At 42.1% G+C, this 20,314-nt stretch overlaps 1 protein-coding gene across 1 annotated transcript; it reads right to left on the bottom strand.

Annotated features, from left to right (window-relative positions):
• Nucleotides 1-8,262: 8,262 nt before the first annotated feature.
• On the bottom strand, nucleotides 8,263-18,660 carry LOC143157708 (cytochrome P450 2K1-like). Its single transcript, XM_076332611.1, has 10 exons — nucleotides 18,530-18,660; nucleotides 18,235-18,441; nucleotides 15,708-15,870; nucleotides 14,428-14,577; nucleotides 13,975-14,135; nucleotides 12,931-13,104; nucleotides 12,173-12,314; nucleotides 10,736-10,920; nucleotides 10,392-10,533; nucleotides 8,263-8,583 (listed from the first exon to the last, which is right to left on the bottom strand). The coding sequence occupies exons 2-10, from the start codon at nucleotides 18,418-18,420 to the stop codon at nucleotides 8,396-8,398; spliced, it is 1,491 nt and encodes a 496-aa protein (XP_076188726.1). The 5' UTR covers nucleotides 18,421-18,441; nucleotides 18,530-18,660; the 3' UTR covers nucleotides 8,263-8,395.
• Between the last annotated feature and the right edge of the window lie 1,654 nt (nucleotides 18,661-20,314).

Below are 20,314 nucleotides of genomic sequence, written 5' to 3'. Positions count from 1 at the left end.
GCAGAAGACAGTTTAAGAGGGGAGGAGTCTTGTTTCACAGGGCATCTGGTCCAGTACGTTGATTCTCTTTTACATTTTAAGGATCACTAGACTTTGTCATTTAGTCAGTATTTCTTAGCTTTCCATGTTACAGCATGTCTATTTACCAATATATCCCCAGAGAAAAGCAAAGTGGTAATGCAGTGGTGGTCTTCTAGTGATAATTTGCCTTGTGAGCAATTTGTCACTGTCATGGAGGCTACCTCCACAACAACACGCCAGTGCCTTATGCTCGTGGCAACATAGAGCAATAAGCATCATGCCGTGCAAGCTCATCTAAAGAGCCTGGGTCTCAGCCTGAGAAGTGTGCCAAAATCAGATCTCCACTGGAAAACAGAACAGTGGGAGGCTTATTATACCATCTTGGATTTAACTTTGACCCAGAGAGGTATTGTACTTTCTGTTACACCTATGTATGTCCAAACTGTATTTGGATCCCTCTGGATTCAAAATCCGATTGTATAAAGCCCTGTGCAGTCTGGTCTCACCTCACAACTGACTCTGCTTTGCCCTTCTGCAGTCCCTTCCAGCCCTGAATTATCTTGCAGTCCTGTGAGCCTGTGAATCTATTGGCATTCCTATTTTGCACCAGGATTTCACCTTTTGGATTTGAATGGGTGTGACTGGAAGCGGGATGTGACTGTGAAGGGGATGTGGGTGTCTACAGGTGCTGCTTTCTGGTAAATTTGCTATGTATCTCTAGTATTTTGTAGATATCTCTGTGCAAACATGTACCCAGCACTGCTGGTAAGGTTCCTCACAGACCTGAATTAAATACTTAATGGGGACTATTAAGTTTTAGCCTTAAGCTTGTGTTTATCTACTGAACTGAAAGGGTCCATGATTGCAGCACCTCACAGGAGTCAGGTCTGGAATAAAAGGAGTCCTATTTCCTTTTGAAAAGGAGATGAACTAAAGCCTGAGTGAGAACCAGTTTTGGCAGTCCTGTCTGGCAAAGGAAGGAGAGCAGAAAGGTGGAGGACAGACAAAGGCAGAACAAAGAGTCCAGGTGGTGGAAGGGGACCCTGTAAAGCTGTGCAGATTCATTCCTGAATTTGTCTGGGAAACAGGGCAAAAGAGGGAAAGAAAGAGACAAGCCATGGGGGGAAAGGAAAGAAGATTTGAGGGGTTAGCCTGTTGGAGAAACAAGGTTAGGTCGGTCTCTCTACTTGAGAGAATGAGCCATGAGCTTCAGGGAGAGGACCTTAGAGATCCAAGCCTACAGAAAGGCTCTGAAGGGCCTGGGGAGGAACCACGGGCCTGTTCATTATGTTTTCTGCCTGTTTCTTCTGATACTGACAACAAGGGTGTCCTTAGTCCTGTATGAAAGTAATTGGCGCCATTACTGTGGAGGTTTAATGCAAACAGCATATGCCCAGGAGGTGTATTACAGAAAGCAAGAGAGGAAAAAATGTATTCTACACGGATTCAAGTAAAAAAGTAGATTGGTTAACACCCAAAAGACTGTTTCTTCCTCCAGGGTTTGCCTGTCCTCTAGGCTGCTGGCTTGACTTCTGTCAACACTGTCACTCAGACCTCCTTTGATTCAGACAATGTGGACTAGAAGTGTAGCAGTGGCATACTGCTGACCAAACAGCTGCCAGGGAGCCTCTGAACAGCAGCTGTCAGTCTGCTAAAAATTCAAATAACACGAGCTTTGGCTTCACCTAGTTTCAAAGCTTCGCACGGTACCCAACTGATTTGCTTGCTGGTTTTCTTCCTTGCATCCTTTGGCATCACTAACAATGCAATCTAATGGGTTAACTAACAACAACCCAGGTGAGTGAGAAAGGTAAATATTTTCTGCACTTAAACCTTTGGAAGGACTGGATGCCTGCAGGTCTGCGAGGAGGTGATGCTCGACACGTTCGTGGGCTAATTCTGTTGTCCCACAAGCAGGGTCTGGTACCCGGTGTGCAATAAGCCAATCTTGCCCACAGAGCCGAGATATTTTTTTACCTCGTGTTTGCGCAAAGATGGGTGCTAGGTGGTAATTCCACAAAGCTAGCACACCACACAAAAGAACTACAGTGTATTTATATTGTTACATGGTTAGTAAAAGCCCGCCTAAGTTTATGGCTCATTGGTTTTTGTGTTCACACAGTTGTGTTCAAATTAGCCTCGCTTGCCCTGTAAATTAGCACGCGTGCTCCTTGCAGGTGGGGGGGGCAAGTCTTTCCAGTCTTGAATTGAGTCGGTGGTCGCAATCTCCCCCTGCCGCCTTTACCTTTCCCCTAGTTACCGCAGTTTTTTGCTGACTTCTTGTTTCTTTGGCAATCATCGAGCCTCCGACGCCTTCTAGGGCAGGATGATCCCCTTTTATCAGTCTTTTAGTTCTTCTTCAAGGGCATAGTCGTTGTAAGGCATGCGTTGTGCATAGAAGGTAATCAGGCTAGTACAGTGACGACTACAGTCTAGGGTAGGTATTAACCCAAACATATGGCTACATTTCCAGGGTAACTTTACTTGCAGTGTGTACCTGACAGGATGATATTAATGGAGGGCACCTCCCATTGCTGAATGCCTGCCTGGAGCAGAGTAGGAGGCACGTGTCCTTTTAGGGCACAAAGGATTTTGAATTATCAGCAGGTCCTGGACTAAAAATTACAAAATTTTCTAAAAGGAGGGCAAAAAGATGGATTGGGACATTTAATTTCACTAATATTCAAATATTCCATTATTATTTTAGCTTTCTGAGTTTCATACTAGATTAAATATAAGAATGTCACTTGTATGTGCAGTGCCATTTGAAAGACAATCTGTGTACCTGAGTCACTCATACAGGGCTGGCAGATTTGGTTTTGGAAAACCAAGCTACAATTCTACTTCATCAATTTTTAAAAACTGAGTATGTTTTCTGAGCAAAGCAGGGATTCCTGGCAGGAGGGAGCTATTGGCATACAACAGAGAATTTCTGCAAGACCATAGAAAAGTGAGAATTGAAGGAAACGATAGTGCTTTGTTAGTGTGTGAGCAGGTGCACAGATGTATACACTCCTGATTCAAAGGCCAATCTGGGTTTAAGGCAGCCTAGTGTTTTAGGATAACTGGATATATCAAGATTATTATAATCCTTGTCTTTCTCAAGTCCAGGTAAATTCTGCCATTGCCTTTGATAGGGCCAGATGTCTACCTCTAGGTCCTATCTCATTCAGCCCAATTAGACCATTTTTACAGAAGCTGTGGAGATCCTACATTTATTGAGAGGGAGAATAATTTCCAGGTAACTACATCCAGTGGTTTTTTGGTCTGAAGACAGAAAATAACCATTTGAGAAACAGAGATACCTCAGGAAGGAGCCCAAGGTGGTCGTGCAACATAGGATCCTGCCATAGGAAAGGCAGAATTTCAGGCTGCTTCGGCAAATAAAGGTCCTGGAGGAAAGATCAGGGTCAGTTCAGACAAGACTGTTGACTTTTTGGTTGAAAACCCTTGATGTATAGCCAGTGCGGGGAGCTCACTGAAGCACTAATATGAGCTTTGCTGCTTCTATCTTCTTGCCTTCAGAAAGGTGTTGATGGGAAGAACTTGAAATTTTCATGGAAGTGGATTTACCTTCTGCATCTACTCCTAGAAGTATTGCCAGTTAATGGAAGAAAATAAGGAGCCAACTGCTGTGAAGAGAAGATGGCTTTTCCTTCATGAAAGAAAAAGTGACATACTGGGGTCTACAGACTCAGTACTGGAGCAGGCTGTGGCCACAGGTTAGACATTTTGATGTCCTTGTAACGGATTCTCACAGAGGCATACATGATCTTGTGCCTCTCCATAACCTCTTCTTTTCTGGTCATGCTTTGTATATTAGTCCCAAAATGATAAGAATTCTTCATAACAGGGGTGATCCCTTTTAATTGCCAAAAATATTTTCGAGAGAAGTCAGAAATTATATGGTGATGTGATAAAAGGGCACCTACAGTAAAGAGAATGAATTATGTAGTACTTGAAGTTTTCCTCCTATTGCACTTTTAGGTGGAGTTTGGTTTAATACATTCCATTCTGCACCTGGGTTGAAGTTTAGACGGAGAGCACCACCACAAATGCTCATTGATTGCACGGTGGGACAGTAGGAAGAAAAATAAGGTTTACAGGAGCGATATCCGGGAGGCCCCCTTCCGATCTGTGATGAGCAGGTTTCTAATGATGTGTAAAGACTTTGGTTTGGGGGAAATTCTCTCTGCAGTGTCTATTCCAGAAACTTTCTTTTTTTCATAGTCAATAGAAGAGTCAGGACAAGCAATAAGCACGTAGAAAAGAGGTGACCATCATCATGCTTGGTGAGGGAAGGGTCCCCTACGCACCCTGTAATGATCGCTCAGCAAACAGCGATGTTCTTTGCACCAGCATTCAGCCAATGAGCCCTGCTGTGTCTGGGTGGTACCCTGAGGATACTGGGTCTGAACCAAGAGCACCACTCGCCTCCCACACTGCCTACGGAGAGAGAGCAGACGTGGAAGCTTGAAGCAGTATCAATCTAGGGTTATTTTGGCTCTCAGTCAATTTTAACTTCCCTTTACTGTCGCCAGGAGGTGGGAGCCCTCTGACAGCTGGAATTTGCAGGCAGTGTTTACGCAATGTTTAACAGCAAGTCAGAAGGTTCATTACAAAAGCACCAGCTCTTGCCACAGGTGTGTGCTTTATTTACTGAGGTTATCCATTTACAGATGTCCTGGTTTCGGCAGGGATAGAGTTAATTTGAGTTAAAATTTGAGTTAAATTAAATTCCTGGTTTTTCCTACCCCTGAAGCAACAACAGAATATTCAGGAAAAATCATAATGACCCTCAGGACTCAGGTCAACTTGGCTTAAGGTTTTTCTTGAGAAGTGATCTGCTATAACAAGTACACAACTGTTATTTCTTTGCATATGGTAGGCTGTGTCAGATACTTCTAGATTTGTGAAATAAATTTTCAGGGCTGTTTGACTTACTTGTAGCATTGTTGGCCTTTCATCATTGGAAGAAGGTCAACAGAAGATAGCAGGGAAATGAGAGAGAAATAATAATTAAAGAGGAAATTGCCACTTTACAGATGCAAGTGTCACGTGGTGGAGGGAGAGTTTCTGTTTCTTCTCAGGGTGAGAAGCAGTCAGTCAGCTGGTGTGTCTGACAGTAGTGTGCCCAAACTGTCCAAGGCAACTGGGCAGACCAACAGACTAAGTACTCTTGTGATTATAACTGTGGGCCTTTTTGGTGAACATTAGGTGTGAATGAATGTCCTGTTTCAAGTACAACCAGGTTCTGCCTTCTTCTGAAGTGTGTGGGTCTTGCCTGGAGGAGTTACAGCCTCCATGATGGTGTTCATCCTGGTGATCCTGCAAACATCAAGCAACTGTGCCATAACTCATGAACAATCTGGCATTGCCATCTTTCAGACAACACCCACCTTCTTCTCAATTAGTAAAGATCTAGAAATGGAGGTTTAGCCTCTCCAGGGCTGATGGCAACTCCTGGCAAGAAGTAGTGTAAAGAATAGGGGCCTGTTTTGCTCATGAAAAAGTCATTTATTTTCATCATTTTGTGTCCAACTCCCCAAGTGAAAAAACAGTGTTTAAACGGAGTGGATTTTTTCTGAAATGTTAGAGCTGGAAAAAGACTAAAAAATCTATTTTGATCTGATTCTATCTTCGAAGAGAAATACGTGGAAAAGCCTCAGGTGGTAGGTTAATGGAGGTCATGTGAATCAATATGTACAAAGATGGTTAGATAAGATTAGCTGATTTGTACATACAGAAACACTCTATCAGGAAAACACAGTGCAATCGTATCACCTCCCACCTCTTCATGCACTGCAATCATGCTTTCAATTATCACATTCTTTCTATGGCTTCAGAATCTTTATTTATAAGATAAATGCAAGACTTCTTGTTACATTAGATTTCTTATATTACCAAGATAAATGTGTTTTGTTTAAAGGTTAATAGGAGCAAGAAATGCAAACATCTGATTTGTTTTGAGTACTTTGATGATATGAGAAAGAACAGCTTCAGAAAAGGAAATGTGATCACCAACTTCTAATACCTTTTCTACAGTGATTCCCTTTTTCAAACCTTGCCTTCAGTGGATCCCCCCCTCTCACTATTTTAATAAATGTTTTTAACATTTAAACTTCAGGGGCGGAGAATGAAAAACATGTTTTTATTCCTGGTAAAGCTAATTAAATGATAATTTTCACAGATCTCAGCTAACTGATGAAAAACATCACGTTCTCCAAGTGCAAATATAGCTCAGAAGACACACACACACAAGATTGCAATGGAAATGTCCTGTAAGTTACATCAGTTTTTCTCACAGGAGCCCTGGACTAAGTAGCAACAGAGGCTGTGAGGATCTGGAGTACTAGAACTTCCAGTGCAGCAGTTCTGATTTTTTAACGTTGTTCCCCCTGAGATGCAAAATGGTACCCAATAATGAGAATGTACGGTTAGCACAGCTGGCGCTTCAGAGGGGATACCAACATGAGGATCTACAGCTCATGAGCACCATGAAGACATGCAGCAGTATTCTCCTACTGTATCTAGTAAGTTTGACCGTTCTTCTGCATTGCTTTTCTGGTCTGTCCTCTACTGGAAGTGGAAACAACTGCGTATTGTTTAAAATGGCCAGGCCGAAAGATGGATTTGGAGACATCTATAAATGTTCACAAAAAGTGGAAAAAAACAGACTCCTGCCACCATTACACCTGTACAATACTCTGTGGTCACAGGAGTGTGTGGATTTATGTATTAGCAAAAAAAAAGACTATCAAATCACAGGCCAGATCCTAAAATGTCTGCTGAAAGGCCAGTGCACCTTACTGTGTTCAGACCTGAAATGGATGCTTCAGGGGTAGGAAAAACCAGGAACTTTTGCAGGAGTCTTGTAAAGAACAGGAAGAGCTCCATGTTGGCAAAGTTTTCACCTGCACCTGCTCTGCAACCTGGGTTGGAAAGTAGGAGAGGCACGAGTTTTAAAATTCTTTGCCTCCTGAAATTTGGAAACAAATAAAAATCTCAGGCTAATTTTCCTTTCTATCTAACTCCTTTGTGAATCCAAAACCTAAAATAAACAGATCTAAATGAGACGTTTACTACTCCTTTGTAAAAATTTTCCTTAAAATTATAAGGGAATTATTACATTAGAAGAATTCAAGAAGAGGGCAAATTTGCTCCTGAAAATAAAAATGATGTAACCACTCATGCAATTTTTTGGATTCTCATATTGTTTTCACTTTTGAGTCTTTAATCATTAGTCTCTATTTAGTAGCCTACAGTTGAACACTCATAGATGTTTGAAGTATCTACATTACCTGAAACATGCACAAGGGGCTTATGTGGCACAGGACCTGTCCCCCCAGTCTGGCAGCTGAAGGCCAAGCAAAAGATCTGAGGGTGTCTAAAATGGTGCTAGAGGCTTGGGGTTAAAGCAATTGAATTGTGCTCTGTATATCAACTTTTAAGTGGATTGAATCTCCTCATAATTATTTAATTATTTACAGCCTAATGATCGGAATCTTGTTCGGGTAAGGAGACAAAGGCATATGGAGAAGTGCTGATATGAAAGCCCCCAAACCAAGGGAATGAGATCAAACGAACGGGAATGTTCAGAGGAGTGTCTCCTCCGAGGAGAAGGAATGAGTGTCTTGCTTCAACACCTAGTCTCAGGAGAAGTGGCAGAACAGGGAATATTGCCCTTCTAGTGCCAAGTAAAATAGCCAACCTAAGAAAAGCCGAGCTCTAAGGCATACCACAGAGGGTCAGCACTGATTACTGCCCAGGCAGAAGCAGGGACTGAATGCTCCTGAAGAGGGGAAGGATTAGGGAGAAGAGCCAAGGGAAGAAGCCACAACAAGGTGTTGGGAGAACATTGGTATATCCAACCCAGCTTCAAACCCATCTGCCTGCCAAGACCAAACAACCATTCTGAAGACCTGAAGCTCTGAACATCCCACATTCACCACAGAGGCTCTGCAGTGCTTATCTTTAAGCAGGATAGTACAAGCTAGGCACAGCTTCATGGGCTATATGTCTCTTTAGAGAAACCTGGACTTGGGAGTGTTTCTGGGGGATACGCTTTCAACAAACACACATTACCAAGTGAAAACTGAAGTAAGAATGTGAAAGCTGAGGGTCTGTATTACTTAGCCCAGATTAGGTGATCTAATAGGTTAATCCATAAGTCATCAATTAGTCCACACTTCTGGTCCACTTCTGCCTTCCCCCAAGATATAAAAAATAAAAGAACACCTCTTTGTTTTAGAAGTACTGGAAACCTTCATTAAGATGTAATGCTGTGCATTATTTTGGCCAAAGAATGAAGAAGGCAGATATCATGGAAAAGTAATTCAAACATTTTTGAAACAAATTGATGCTGATTAGAGCTCTAGAAACGTGTTACAGCACACATTTTATAGGGTTTGGGGATGATGTTAAATGAAATAGCAGGGCTGAGGTCCAGGTCTGAGGTAGAAACTCCAGGGGGAGGGTGGAAGGTGAACCTCTGCAGGAGGCTGGTGAAGAAGAGGAAGAGCTCCATTTTGGCAAGAGTCTCACCGGCGCAGATCCTCCGCCCTGGAATAAAATGCAGAACAACCATAAGAGAGTCAGTGGGAGCTGCTTTTTCAATAGTTTGAAGAAATAAAAACCTCTGAGCAGCTCTTATTCCGAGGAAGATCAGTGGGAATCCAGAACACTTGAAATGTCACATCCTGGCTATGAATAAAGAGCACAGTAGCTCTTAAAAGTCTACTGAGTACAAGAATCATCTAAGAGAGAGGATACTTGGTCTTCAGAGGTATGATAACAAAGCCACCTGGTGATTTTTTTTTCTTTTCATTTGTCTAAATGCTTGCGTTTGGGGAGAAATGTATGGAAATGCAACCTGAATTCCTTAATTCCAGTTTTCAATAAAATTTGTATTTTTCTTCATTTTCAGATTTTTCCTCTACTTGGTTCAATTTTTGGATCCCAGACCAACTTTGGCTGGTCTAGTCTAGTCTTTGGCTCTATTAGTCTAGTCACAGGCAAATTTTTATGTTAAAATTTGTCAGAAAAGACCTTGGAGACTCACAAATGATGGCTAGAGGGGGACTCTAGGAGGACGGTGGTGGAGATATTCTATGGAGGGTGGAGATGTTCTATGGACCCCCTAATATAAGCCTTTCTTCAAAAGCACTGTGAATATAAATTTTTCTCAGTCTTGGTCAAATTCAGCAGCTTGTAAACTGTCTTAATCAGAGCATGATGATTCAAGGCCAGAGCTAACAAAAGCCTGAACTAAGATTTGATTTTAACTCCCTTGTATGACAGAAAGTGGAAAATGAAGCGCTGTTGCATGGCTTTGCTATGAAATAAGCCTTCCAGGGAATGCCCAGACCTGACACTCCCTGGATGTGCTTTCAGCCAGGACATCTAGGCTTAAATCTGAAAAAGAAGGCCTGTGAATTGGAAGTATCATAAGTCCTTCTATGAAAAAAATTATTTACTATATGTTGGATGGTGAGTACGACAAGGAAAAACCTTATTCAAATATCATGCAGAATTTAAAATACACAAATAGGGTCTATGAAAAATGCAGAGTGTTGTGGATATGATAGACAAGTTAGCCAGAGACTGATGTATAGGAACTTAATTGAGCAGTGACAGAGCCTGCAAAGCAGGAAAAACGCCAGAGAAGGAGCAGTCATCACGTGGGTCGGAATCTCTCACGCTTTGGCAAATGGTGCAGGTGCGTAAGCTTGGGTGAACATCACGCTCTGTGGAAGCCTCAGAAGGCAACCCCTTTCTGTCCTTTGATTTTACACAGAATTTGGGTTTTTACATAAGGCAACTCCTCTTTGTTGGCACAGTATGTGAAGTCTTGATCCCAGCCGACATTATTCGTGACTTTTTAAAAGGGACGTGCAAAAATGAAACATGGTTCCCCCGGAAAGACACAGAAGCCACCTTTCCTGTGTGCTTTGTGCGTGGTCATAGACAATGCAGCTGGGTATGGTAAGAGCCAGAGACAAAGAAGCCCAGGCCATAGAGCAGTTGTGGGCTACAGATTATGATGCAGAAATGTGTTATCTAAACCATCATGGAATTTGCTGAAAACCTCCCTCATCTTTAAGAAGGCACTACAAATTCCCGTTTATAAACATTGAATACTAACTGAGAAACCAATAAGATCCAGAGGTTGGAGGAATTAGCAGACATTTGTGAGTACTCTCTCTTATCAGCGGTGTGTCCTGAGAAATCTGTGAAATACGGGTTGTGAAATGGTCCCATGAAAAAGACAGTGTGGAGGCCAGGCTTCAGTAACAAAAAAACCACTGGTACAAGTAGTTCTTGTCTAAGATCTGTACTTGCAACAGCAGTAAATGGAAAAGAGAAGGCACCTGCTGAAAAAGGCATGAAAGCATCTTTCTTCACAAATTTTCCGTTGGCATCAAGAAAGTGCTCAGGATAGAACATGTCTGGTCTCTCCCACTGCGATTTGTCTTGCAGGACAGAGGTCAGTAAGGGGATAACGTAAGTTCCCTGCAAAATAAGACAGTGGAATTAATCCGTGGACAAATATCGTGGTGGCGGTAATGGCAATAAGACTTCAAGACTGTCAGCCTGGAGAAAGAGATTATTCTGACTGCTGTTGTGTGACTTCATTAGAGAGTTCATGTTTATCACATTAATCAGGTCTGAGAAAGAAGAAATGCTAGAAGAAACAATCCTGTAGGCATCTCACCTTGGGAATGAAATAGCCTTTGAGAGTGACATCTGCAGCAGTTTCATGGGGCAAATTCAATGGCAGGATATTAGCGAACCTCTGAATTTCATGGATGACAGCATCCGTATATGGCATCTGAGTTCGATGCTCGATCCGTGGGGGGTTTGACCCTATCACTTGCTCTATCTCTTCTTGGACCTTTCCTGAGGAAAGAATCAACTATAAGAAAGAGACAAGGACTCATTCATCCCTGAGACATACTGTGCTTTACTGATGTAAAGTATAAAAGACCATAAATTCTCCCAAAATCTTTTTTTCCTTTCAGAAATAACGGGCGGTGGACAGAACTACAGTGTTTGATTATTTCTTTACCAGTAAGAGACCTAAAGACTTGTATTTTTCTGCCCTCTCTTCTGTCTAAAGTTTCTTGCTCTGACCAAGAGGTGTCTCAAACCCCCCACTTGACTCCTAACAACGCTGTGCCATAAACTGGAATGGAGATGTCAGACAAAGAGCAATTCCCTGAGTCTGCTCAGGTATTTAAAGCCTCGGTACAGTCCATTTAACATCTGCACAGGCCTTTGGTTTATCAACAGCCTGTTTCTGAGGGAAACCTGGAACAATTTCATTGGCCAACACAGGGCAGCTCTCTTCTTTTTAATTAATGAGATTTTACTGCGCAAGGGACCTGGCCCATATGAACTCTGTTCTTACCTCTACTGGTAGGCTGACCAGTGTGCCCCTCACTGGGTCTGAACCACAGGGCACAGCTATACCTAGACCTGTACTCGGCCCTGGTGAGGCCGCACCTCGAATACTGTGTTCAGTTTTGGGCCCCTCACTACAAGAAGGACGTCGAGGTGCTGGAGCGTGTCCAGAGAAGGGCAACGAGGCTGGTGAGGGGTCTGGAGAACAAGTCTGATGAGGAGCGGCTGAGGGAACTGGGGTTGTTTAGCCTGGAGAAAAGGAGGCTGAGGGGAGACCTCATCGCTCTCTACAACTACCTGAAAGGAGGTTGTAGCGAGGTGGGTGTTGGTCCCTTCTCCCAAGTAACAAGTGATAGGACGAGAGGAAATGGCCTCAAGTTGCGCCAGGGGAGGTTTAGATTGGATGTGAGGAAAAATGTCTTTACTGAAAGAGTGGTGAAACATTGGAACAGGCTGCCCAGGGAAGTGGTGGAGTCCCCATCCCTGGAGGTATTTAAAAGACGTGTAGATGAGGCGCTTAGGGACATGGTTTAGTGGGCATGGTGGTGTTGGGTTGACGGTTGGACTCAATGATCTTAGAGGTCTTTTCCAACCTAAATGATTCTATGATTCTATGATTCTAGACAATAATTAGCTGGAAATCTTGGCTTTTTGTAACTTAGTGTACTAACAGATATGTTGACTGTCCAGGTTCCTGTTCAGTTCTTAATGTACTGAGTGTAACAGCATCTGTCATAAAAGCACTTACTCTGAATTTCAGGGTACTTTAGCATCAGCAGAATGCTCCAGTTTAGTGTGGTGGAAATTGTCTCAACGCCAGCAGTAAACAAATTGCTCACCAAGCTTAGCAAGTTGTCATTATGGAAATACCCATTGGTAGATGATTTCTCCTGAAAGAAGTGGTTGAGATAAAAGGATGAAAACATAAAGCTTTCCATGTGAAAATGCAATTTACATAGTTAAACATTTACTAAGAAATAAATCATATATTTTAAAGAAGTGTGAAAGACAAAGAAAAGCTTTGGACTTGTACCTGGACAAGAGTGTTGACATAGGTTTTATGTTTTGCATGGTCTCTGCATTTACTGGGGCAAGCTGCAGAGAGAGCTGGTTTCTCTATGACGAATGTAACCCTGATATATCAGAGACCCCAAATAAGGATCCCAGTAATGCCCGGGTAGCGCTTTTGTTCCGTAATGCATTATGTTTTTGAAAGAGCCAGAAGGGCTAGGACAACAGAGAGAGCAGATGAAAAGATGCAGCCTCTGTAAATATATTGATACAGTCTGAAGAAAAGCATAAATAAGGATAAATGTTTGCTGATTAAAAGGGGTTGGAACTGCAACAGGGTGTACTAACTGTTTGACTCTACCGGTTTGTTATACGTGTTTTGTCAAAGATAGATTCCCTAAAGAAATACAGCTATAATTATTAGGGCTGAAAGGAAATTGTAAATGTCTTCATATAAACATAAAAATTGGAATAAATGAGAAAAGATTCAGTTACCTCCTGCTGTTTAACCAGGAAAGCATCAATAAAACTTCTTTGATCATTTTTGTCCAGAGTTTTGAGATGTTCTATAAAAGTAACTTGTACATAAGCATGGAATTCATCTCTGTTTTGGAGAAGAGTCTTGTTAGCCTTTAGGAGGAATCCAAGGTGTGGGAAGATGTTGTACATCTGCAAGAGTGAAAGATGTTAGAGAGAATTTACCAGCCAGAGGTCTGAAAACACTACAGAAACAAATTAATAATATTGTGCCAGTTTTACAGATACAAAGACAAAGACTTAACATTAATGCTTTGTTCTTTAGAACATGAAAAAGTGACTGGACGAATTCATGGTAGAAAAATCCATCAAGGACCACTGAATACATGGAAAACTCTCCACCCCAAATTACTATTTTGCAGGAGTAGTGTAGTTGTCAGACACAAACACCTGTAACTTGCCACCAGGGAGATGGAAGTGTTGGCCAGCAACATTTTTTATTGTTTTAGCCAGCTCTTCTGCGAAGTTTTTTTTTCTGTTTCAAAGCCTAAAGGAACAGAAGTGAACCTGGTGCGTGGCAGCATTGCACGTGAGTTTCAGAGAGTATTTATTGCTCATTGAGACATTTCAGTGACTGGAAGCATGGGAAAATAGGTTTTGTGTCAGAGCTCCTTTTACTGGTAGACCACATACTCTATAGCTTCTCCCTGCCCCATGTTCTGAGAGTGTACTGTTCTGCCTGGTTACTTTATACGCGTGAACTATATTTTTGGGGAATGCTGAGCTTGCTGTTCATGCACTACGCGGTCTGATTTTTTCAGTCCAGGTTTAGCACTCTTCAAACTATAGCTTAAGTATGTTTTTGAGCGACTGGGGGTTTGATTGTTGGCTTCAAGATTCCCAGACTGTCTCTCAAGCTCCGTTTTGCCCCAGAAAGTGCTTGTAAACCTATTACCTCTCAGAGTCTCAGCTTTTTCTGTTTAATAGGAACAATTGGCTACCAGTATTACTATGTTTCTATGGCATCCAGTGGAACAGCAACATAAAAATATTTATCATTACCGTAACCAAAGGTTTCCCAGCAAGCCTCATGTTTTCATTGGTCAAACGTAGAAGTCTCGCAAATCTGGAGTCTTCGTAGTCAAATCGTTTTCCAAGTAATATTGATACAATTATGTTAGCAACTGCTGCATTAATTATTTTACTAGCATCAAAGGGCTTTCCTATACAGTGAACAAAAGAATATATTACACTGTGGCAAGAGCTGTAATTTGTAAATGTAAATTTAATACTAATTATTGCTATTTATTTGTTATGATTGATTGCTGTTACTGATTATTATTCAATGTTAGAATACCATGCCAAGTCACAAAAATGCCAGAGGAGCCAAATTCATCAACTTGATTCAGCCTGAAGTACATTTCTTAAAAAGGTCTGAACTTGAGAAGCTTACTGGCAAGCCTCTGGGTACTTGAACAAAACCTTAGAGGTTTGAAGAATGCATCATCTATCCACCTTCTTGTGACGCAATGGTGTCTACCAGATGCGCGTACTCCTCCACAATGCGGTCCTCAATGGCCCTTTTCCCCATTCCAAAGTCTCGTAAGGTTGTCAGTGTAAATCTTCGCATCAGCTTCCAGTTTTCACCATGAGCAAAAACAATCCCTGACAGAAGAAGAGAACATTTCAAGGTGGCAGAAGATTTTAAATAACTAATTTGTAGACAAATAATGTAGCTATTTAGTAGCAGTCACTTTTAAAACAAGCTAAATTATATCTGGCTGAGGAAAAAAACAACTTTCCCTTAAGTATTTTCAGGCCTCAACAATAGGTTTATTGCACAAAAAAAAGGAGGATAAACTATTTAAGAGGTATTTAACCAAGTCTTAAGAAGAACATGTATCTCTGAGAGACAGTTGTCACTGAAAGAAAGAGGACATTGGAAATTCAAGTTCAAACCGCTGATCATCATACTTTGGAAGTGGAATTGAACTGAGATCTCATGTCTCTGATGATTGCAGGAGAAACCTGACTAGGCACAAATGTCTTCAAAATTTAGGTAGCATCTTAAAACCTCCTCAATCAGTTTTTTCACCGAAATTGTTACACCATGTAACTAATAACTTTAGTTATATTTTTTCCAAGGAAAAAAATAAGGTGTTAAGAAAGCTTACATGCAATAATGTGATCAAATGATGCAACTGTTCAAATGTTCACAGAATTATTCCTGAATTTGTCCAAGGGTCTTTGGAGATGTAAATATGAAACTCTCATGAAAAATTAGACTGAAGTTTGGGTATGAAATTCTCATTTGGAAACCCAGGTCAGTATACAGTGTTTCCCTTATTAAAATAAATCCCCAATTCCGTATGTGTTCCATTCTATTGTCACATTTGGATTTTAAAAGCACTATTCACCACTTGAAATGAGAAGCAGCAGTATAATACTCATTTCAGGAAAAGGAGTTTCTATGCTAAGCCCAAACCAACAGAAGTCCGGAACCGTATCATGTGAGCTAGAAATGCCTTCCCCGGCATGCATGCCCCCTTCTAGATCCTGAAAGTGTGACACTATCCATTATCTGTTGCTGTGGCTATTGTTAGAGTTATGGTGGTTTTGTTGTCACTGTCAGTAGTTTCAAATTTGAATAAATGCACTGAAGTAAATGAAATTTCTCCTGTTTCCAATGCCTTATATGGTCTCTGATCCAAAGTGACGTGCCAGCTTCTGCTTCGTCTCTAGGAAAAAACTTTTTGAATAAGTCAAGCTGATAAGGAAAAATAAAACCAACTTACCATTTCCTCTGGTCAAATCTTCAAAGATTGGGATTTTAGGTCTCTCTGCAAATGCATCTGCCTGGTTTACGAGAGCTTCTTTCACTGTCTCATATCCAGAAATCACTACTATTTTCCTTTGGCCCATCTGAACACTGAAGACTGGACCATACACTTTTGACAGCTGTCAGAAGAAGGTAACAGTGATTTACAGCTTTTACAGCTTACAAAGAAATTCACCACCCTTTCAGTCCTGCTTATTTTCATGTCCTGCCTCTAAGTTACTAAAATGACAAATGTTTTCCTAAGTACAGAGAAAGTGAATTGATTTAAATAATGTGAATGTGCCAGACATTATGATGGTTAATGGCTAGACAGCGCAGTCAGGAGTGGAGTCCCATTGTGCTAAACCGAGCAGAAGTGTTAACAGCTGAAACCCCAAGTCCGTCAAGGGTTGTGCTGACAGCTCTGTCTTCCCTCAGGAATCCCTGTAAATTCAATTTTTTACTCATGTTTTCACACTGATCTCTGTGTTATTGTGTTTTGTTTACAGACTAAACCTGTTCAAACCTTTGCTACTATTATTGTATAAAAAACCCAGTGTGTTTCTGGTCCAGGATCTAGCATTAGGTAAATTCTCACTTTTTATATATGACTACATCTACCATGAATCTGTCTGTCCTGGTTTTGGCTGGGATAGAGTTAATTTCCTTCCTAGTAGCTGGTACAGTGCTGTGCTTTGGATTTAGTATAAGAATAATGTTGATGATAACGCACCGATGTTTTAGTTGTTGCTAGGTAATGCTTACACTAGTCAAGGACTTTTCAGCTTCCCATGCTCTACCGACTGAGCAGGCTGGAGGTGCACAAGAAGCTGGGAGGGGGCACAGCCAGGACAGCTGACCCCAACTGGCCAAAGGGACATTCCATACCATGTGACGTCATGCTCAGTACATAAACTGGGGAAAGCTGGCCGGGGGGGCCGCTGCTCGGGGACTGGCTGGGCATCGGTCGGTGGGTGGTGAGCAATTGCACTGTGCATCACTTGTTTTTTTGTATATTCTTATTCTTATTTTATTTTATTTCAATTATTAAACTCTTCTTATCTCAACCCACAAGTTTTCTCACTTTTACTCTTCCGATTCTCTCCCCCATCCCACCGGGGGCTGGGGGAGTGAGCGAGCGGCTGGGTGGTGCTCAGTTGCCAACTGAGGTTAAACCACGACACTGTCTCAGAGACAATGTTTGGCCTAAGCTGGTACCTTTTTAGCTTGTACAGGCAGATTTATTTTCATATAACTCAATTGTCCCGATACTCCTGACAATAGGAGGGGGTTTTCCTGAATGCACTTATTTTCTAGTGTGTTTGCACAGAGAAAGAGAAGACAATGATTTAGCATCGATATGCAAAATGCTCAGCAACTGGTAAGCAGCTATATGAAATAACATAGCAGCAGCGACACGTGTCTGAATTAAGAGTAGCTTCTTTGGTGGTGATACTGTTATCCCAGACTGCTGTAGCTGAGGCAGAATATGATCTTTTCAAAGGGTGTTCTCCAGTAAGGACTTTCCAATGCTTGCAATGGTGATGCTTAGGGTGAGCATATGGTCTCCAGTCGCTTTTACGCACTAAGTATGCGTGACTGTTAAACCTTGAGTTAAGATCAAGTCAGAGAACCAGCCTCCTCCATTAGAATGGATTCACTAAATTACAGCAGAGACATGTTGGTTCAGCTGGCCTGAAAAGAGATGGAGCTTGCTTTTGCCAACACAATTAGGCTGCATTGCATAGCTACAGCGATTTTCCAGATACTGCCTCTGAGTGGTCTTTTGATTTGTGGATGTAACATACACACAGATATGTAGGTGTAAATATCCCTTTTAAAATCATCAGCAAGGAGGACGTGTAATTTCAGTGTCTAAGTAGAAAAAACTCTAAGAAAGGAGCAGGTTCACAGAAGTCTTCTGACTCAAAATCAGGGAAGTCCTACAATAAACTAGGTAAAGAAAGCACTAGAAGAAAACGAAAGATTTATTACTTTGATTTGCTTAGATCTTTGCTGTATATTCTGGCAACTGTTGGCCCTGAATATTAAGAGTATATAGTTATCTTCAGCTTTTGGGGAAGAAAGGAGGAAAGGGAGATGAGAAGGGTTGCTAAATCAGTGAAAGCAGGAAGCTGCAGTCGCAACCCCAGACACATCAATCAGTGGAAGGTGGAGGGAGTTAGACCACATATCAAAATGCTTCCTTATTCAGTTACCTTTTCTCAAAATTACCACAAAAATAATGTGAGCACTTGTTATTAATTTGAGAGTTGTTTAAGGCTGAAACCTAGATGCATGAAGTTGCACAGAGGAAGTATTACAGTAAAGAACAAATCTCACTGCATTCAAAGTTTTCTGCTCAAATAACAGTCTCCCGTCCCTCACTAAGGGTCATCTGTGGATGCAACACATCCAGTGCAATAGGAGAAACTCTTACATCTTGGTCTATAGGGCTTGGAGATATGTGCAATTATGGGACCAATAGAAAAGATAATGACTACCTGTAGATAAGTCCTGTAGGGTCTCTTCAAATCAAACAAATGCAGATTTCCAATGATAGGTAATGCTCTTGGTCCTGGGGGAAAATTCTTTCTCCGGTGGTTATTCCAGAAACCTCCCATTTTCAAAACAGATAGAAAAGTCAGGATGAACACTAAACCAATGAAAGTGCAGCTGCTCCAGTCCATCTCTATTCAGCCAAATATTTGCTACAGAAGAGAAAAGAGAAAATGTGAACTCTGGATCTCTGTCCTCCTGCAAAAATTTCCCGAGAGACATTTGTACTAGCCCATAGACCTCTTTCCCAGTGAAGGGTATGTTTTTCTTGCGATTGGTGACTGCTTTAGTTGTCTTCCCCTTTGCTTGCTAATGAATCCTCAGTAGAGTACAGACGCAGGTAAATGTTTGCTAGCCAAGCGCGTGTGACTGGGTGAGCGTGTCCAAGCATGAAAGTCCAAGAACATGGAGAACCACAGGTCATCAACCCGGTGTTTGGTATAAAAGTCATAAATTCTGCATGCTCTTCAGTTTACTGATTAGTTATATTTTCATCATTAGTACAGGCACAGCCTTGATACCCTGAGAACTGAAACCAGAATGCCAATGCCCAAGTGATTAGTGAGCAGAGATTTATTTTTTTAAAAATGCTTAGGAATTGGTATAACTTTGCTTCCATTGAATTCACTGGTAATTTCAAATCACAGAATCACAGAATGGTTGAGGTTTGAAAGGACCTCTGGAAGTCATCTGGTCCAACCCTCCTGCTCAAGCAGGGCCACCGAGAGCCAGTTGCCCTAGACTATGTCCAGACAGCTTTTGAGTATCTCCAAGGATGGAGACTCCACAAGCTCCCTGGGCAATCTGTGCCAGCGCTCGGTCATTCTCGCAGTAAGAAAGTGTTTCCTGATGTTCAGAGGGAACCTCCTGTGTTTCAGTTTGTGCCCATTGCCTCTGGTCCTGTCACTGGACACCACTGACAAGAGCCTGGCTCTGTCTTCTTTGTACCCTTTCTCCAGGTGTTTATACATACTGATAAGATCCCCCTGAGCCTTTTCTCCTCTAGGCTAAACAGTCCCAGCTCTTTCAGTGTTTCCTCATATAAGAGATGCTCCAGTCCCTTCAGCATCTTGGTGGCCCTTTGCTGGACTTTCTCCAGTATGTCCATATCTCTTTTGTACTGGGGATCCCCAAACTGGACACAGCACTCCAGGTGTGGCCTCACCAGTGCTGAGTCGAGGGGAAGGATCACCTCCCTTGACCTGCTGGCAACACTCCTCCTAATGCAGTCCAGGATACCAGTAGCCTTCTTTGCGGCAATGGCACATTATTGCCTCATGTTCAACTTGGTGTCCACCAGGACCCCCAGGTCTTTTTCTGTCAAACTGCTTTGCAGGTGGGTGGTCCCCAGCATGTACTGGGGGGTTGTTTGCCTGAGGTTGTGTCTCCCCAGGTGCAGGACTTCGCACTTCTCCTTGTTGAACTTCATGAGGTTCCTGTCAGTCCATTTCTCTAGCCTATTGAGGAACCTCTAGATGGTGGCACAACTTTCTGCTGTATCAGCCACCCCTCCCAGTTTGGTGTCATCAGCAAACTTGCTGAGAGTACACTCTGCCCCATCATCTAAATCATTAATGAAGACATTAAACAGGACTGGACCCAGTATTGACCCCTGGAGTACCCTGCTAGTTACTGGCCTCCAGCTGGACTTCACACCACTGATCACTAGCCTCTGGGCCTGGCTTTTCAGCAAGTTTTCAACCCACCTCACTGTCTGCTCATCTAGCCCATACATCAACAACTTGTCTATGAGAATCTTATGGTAGATAGTGTCAAAAGCCTTACTGAAGTCTAAGAAGACTTCTTGTGACTAAGACAACTTGTTTTTGTGACTAAAAAGCTACTGCAGGAGTGTATGAGAAAGATGAGGAGAGGCCTAAGAGGTGCCACAGAAGGACTGGTTTGCTCAGGTCCTGCTGGGAGCACAGCACTGGTTGTCTGTTCCAGGCAAGGGTGCACCCCCCAGAAGCCATTTCAGGTGTGAAAGAAGATCTTTCCAGCTTTGAAGGCAACATTGGCAACAGT

The sequence above is a fragment of the Aptenodytes patagonicus genome, chromosome 3 (genome assembly GCF_965638725.1).
Source record: "Aptenodytes patagonicus chromosome 3, bAptPat1.pri.cur, whole genome shotgun sequence".
In the NCBI taxonomy this organism is placed as follows: Eukaryota; Metazoa; Chordata; class Aves; order Sphenisciformes; family Spheniscidae; genus Aptenodytes; species Aptenodytes patagonicus.
Note: the sequence above shows the minus strand (reverse complement) of the source record. Positions and strands in the feature narration are given on the sequence as shown.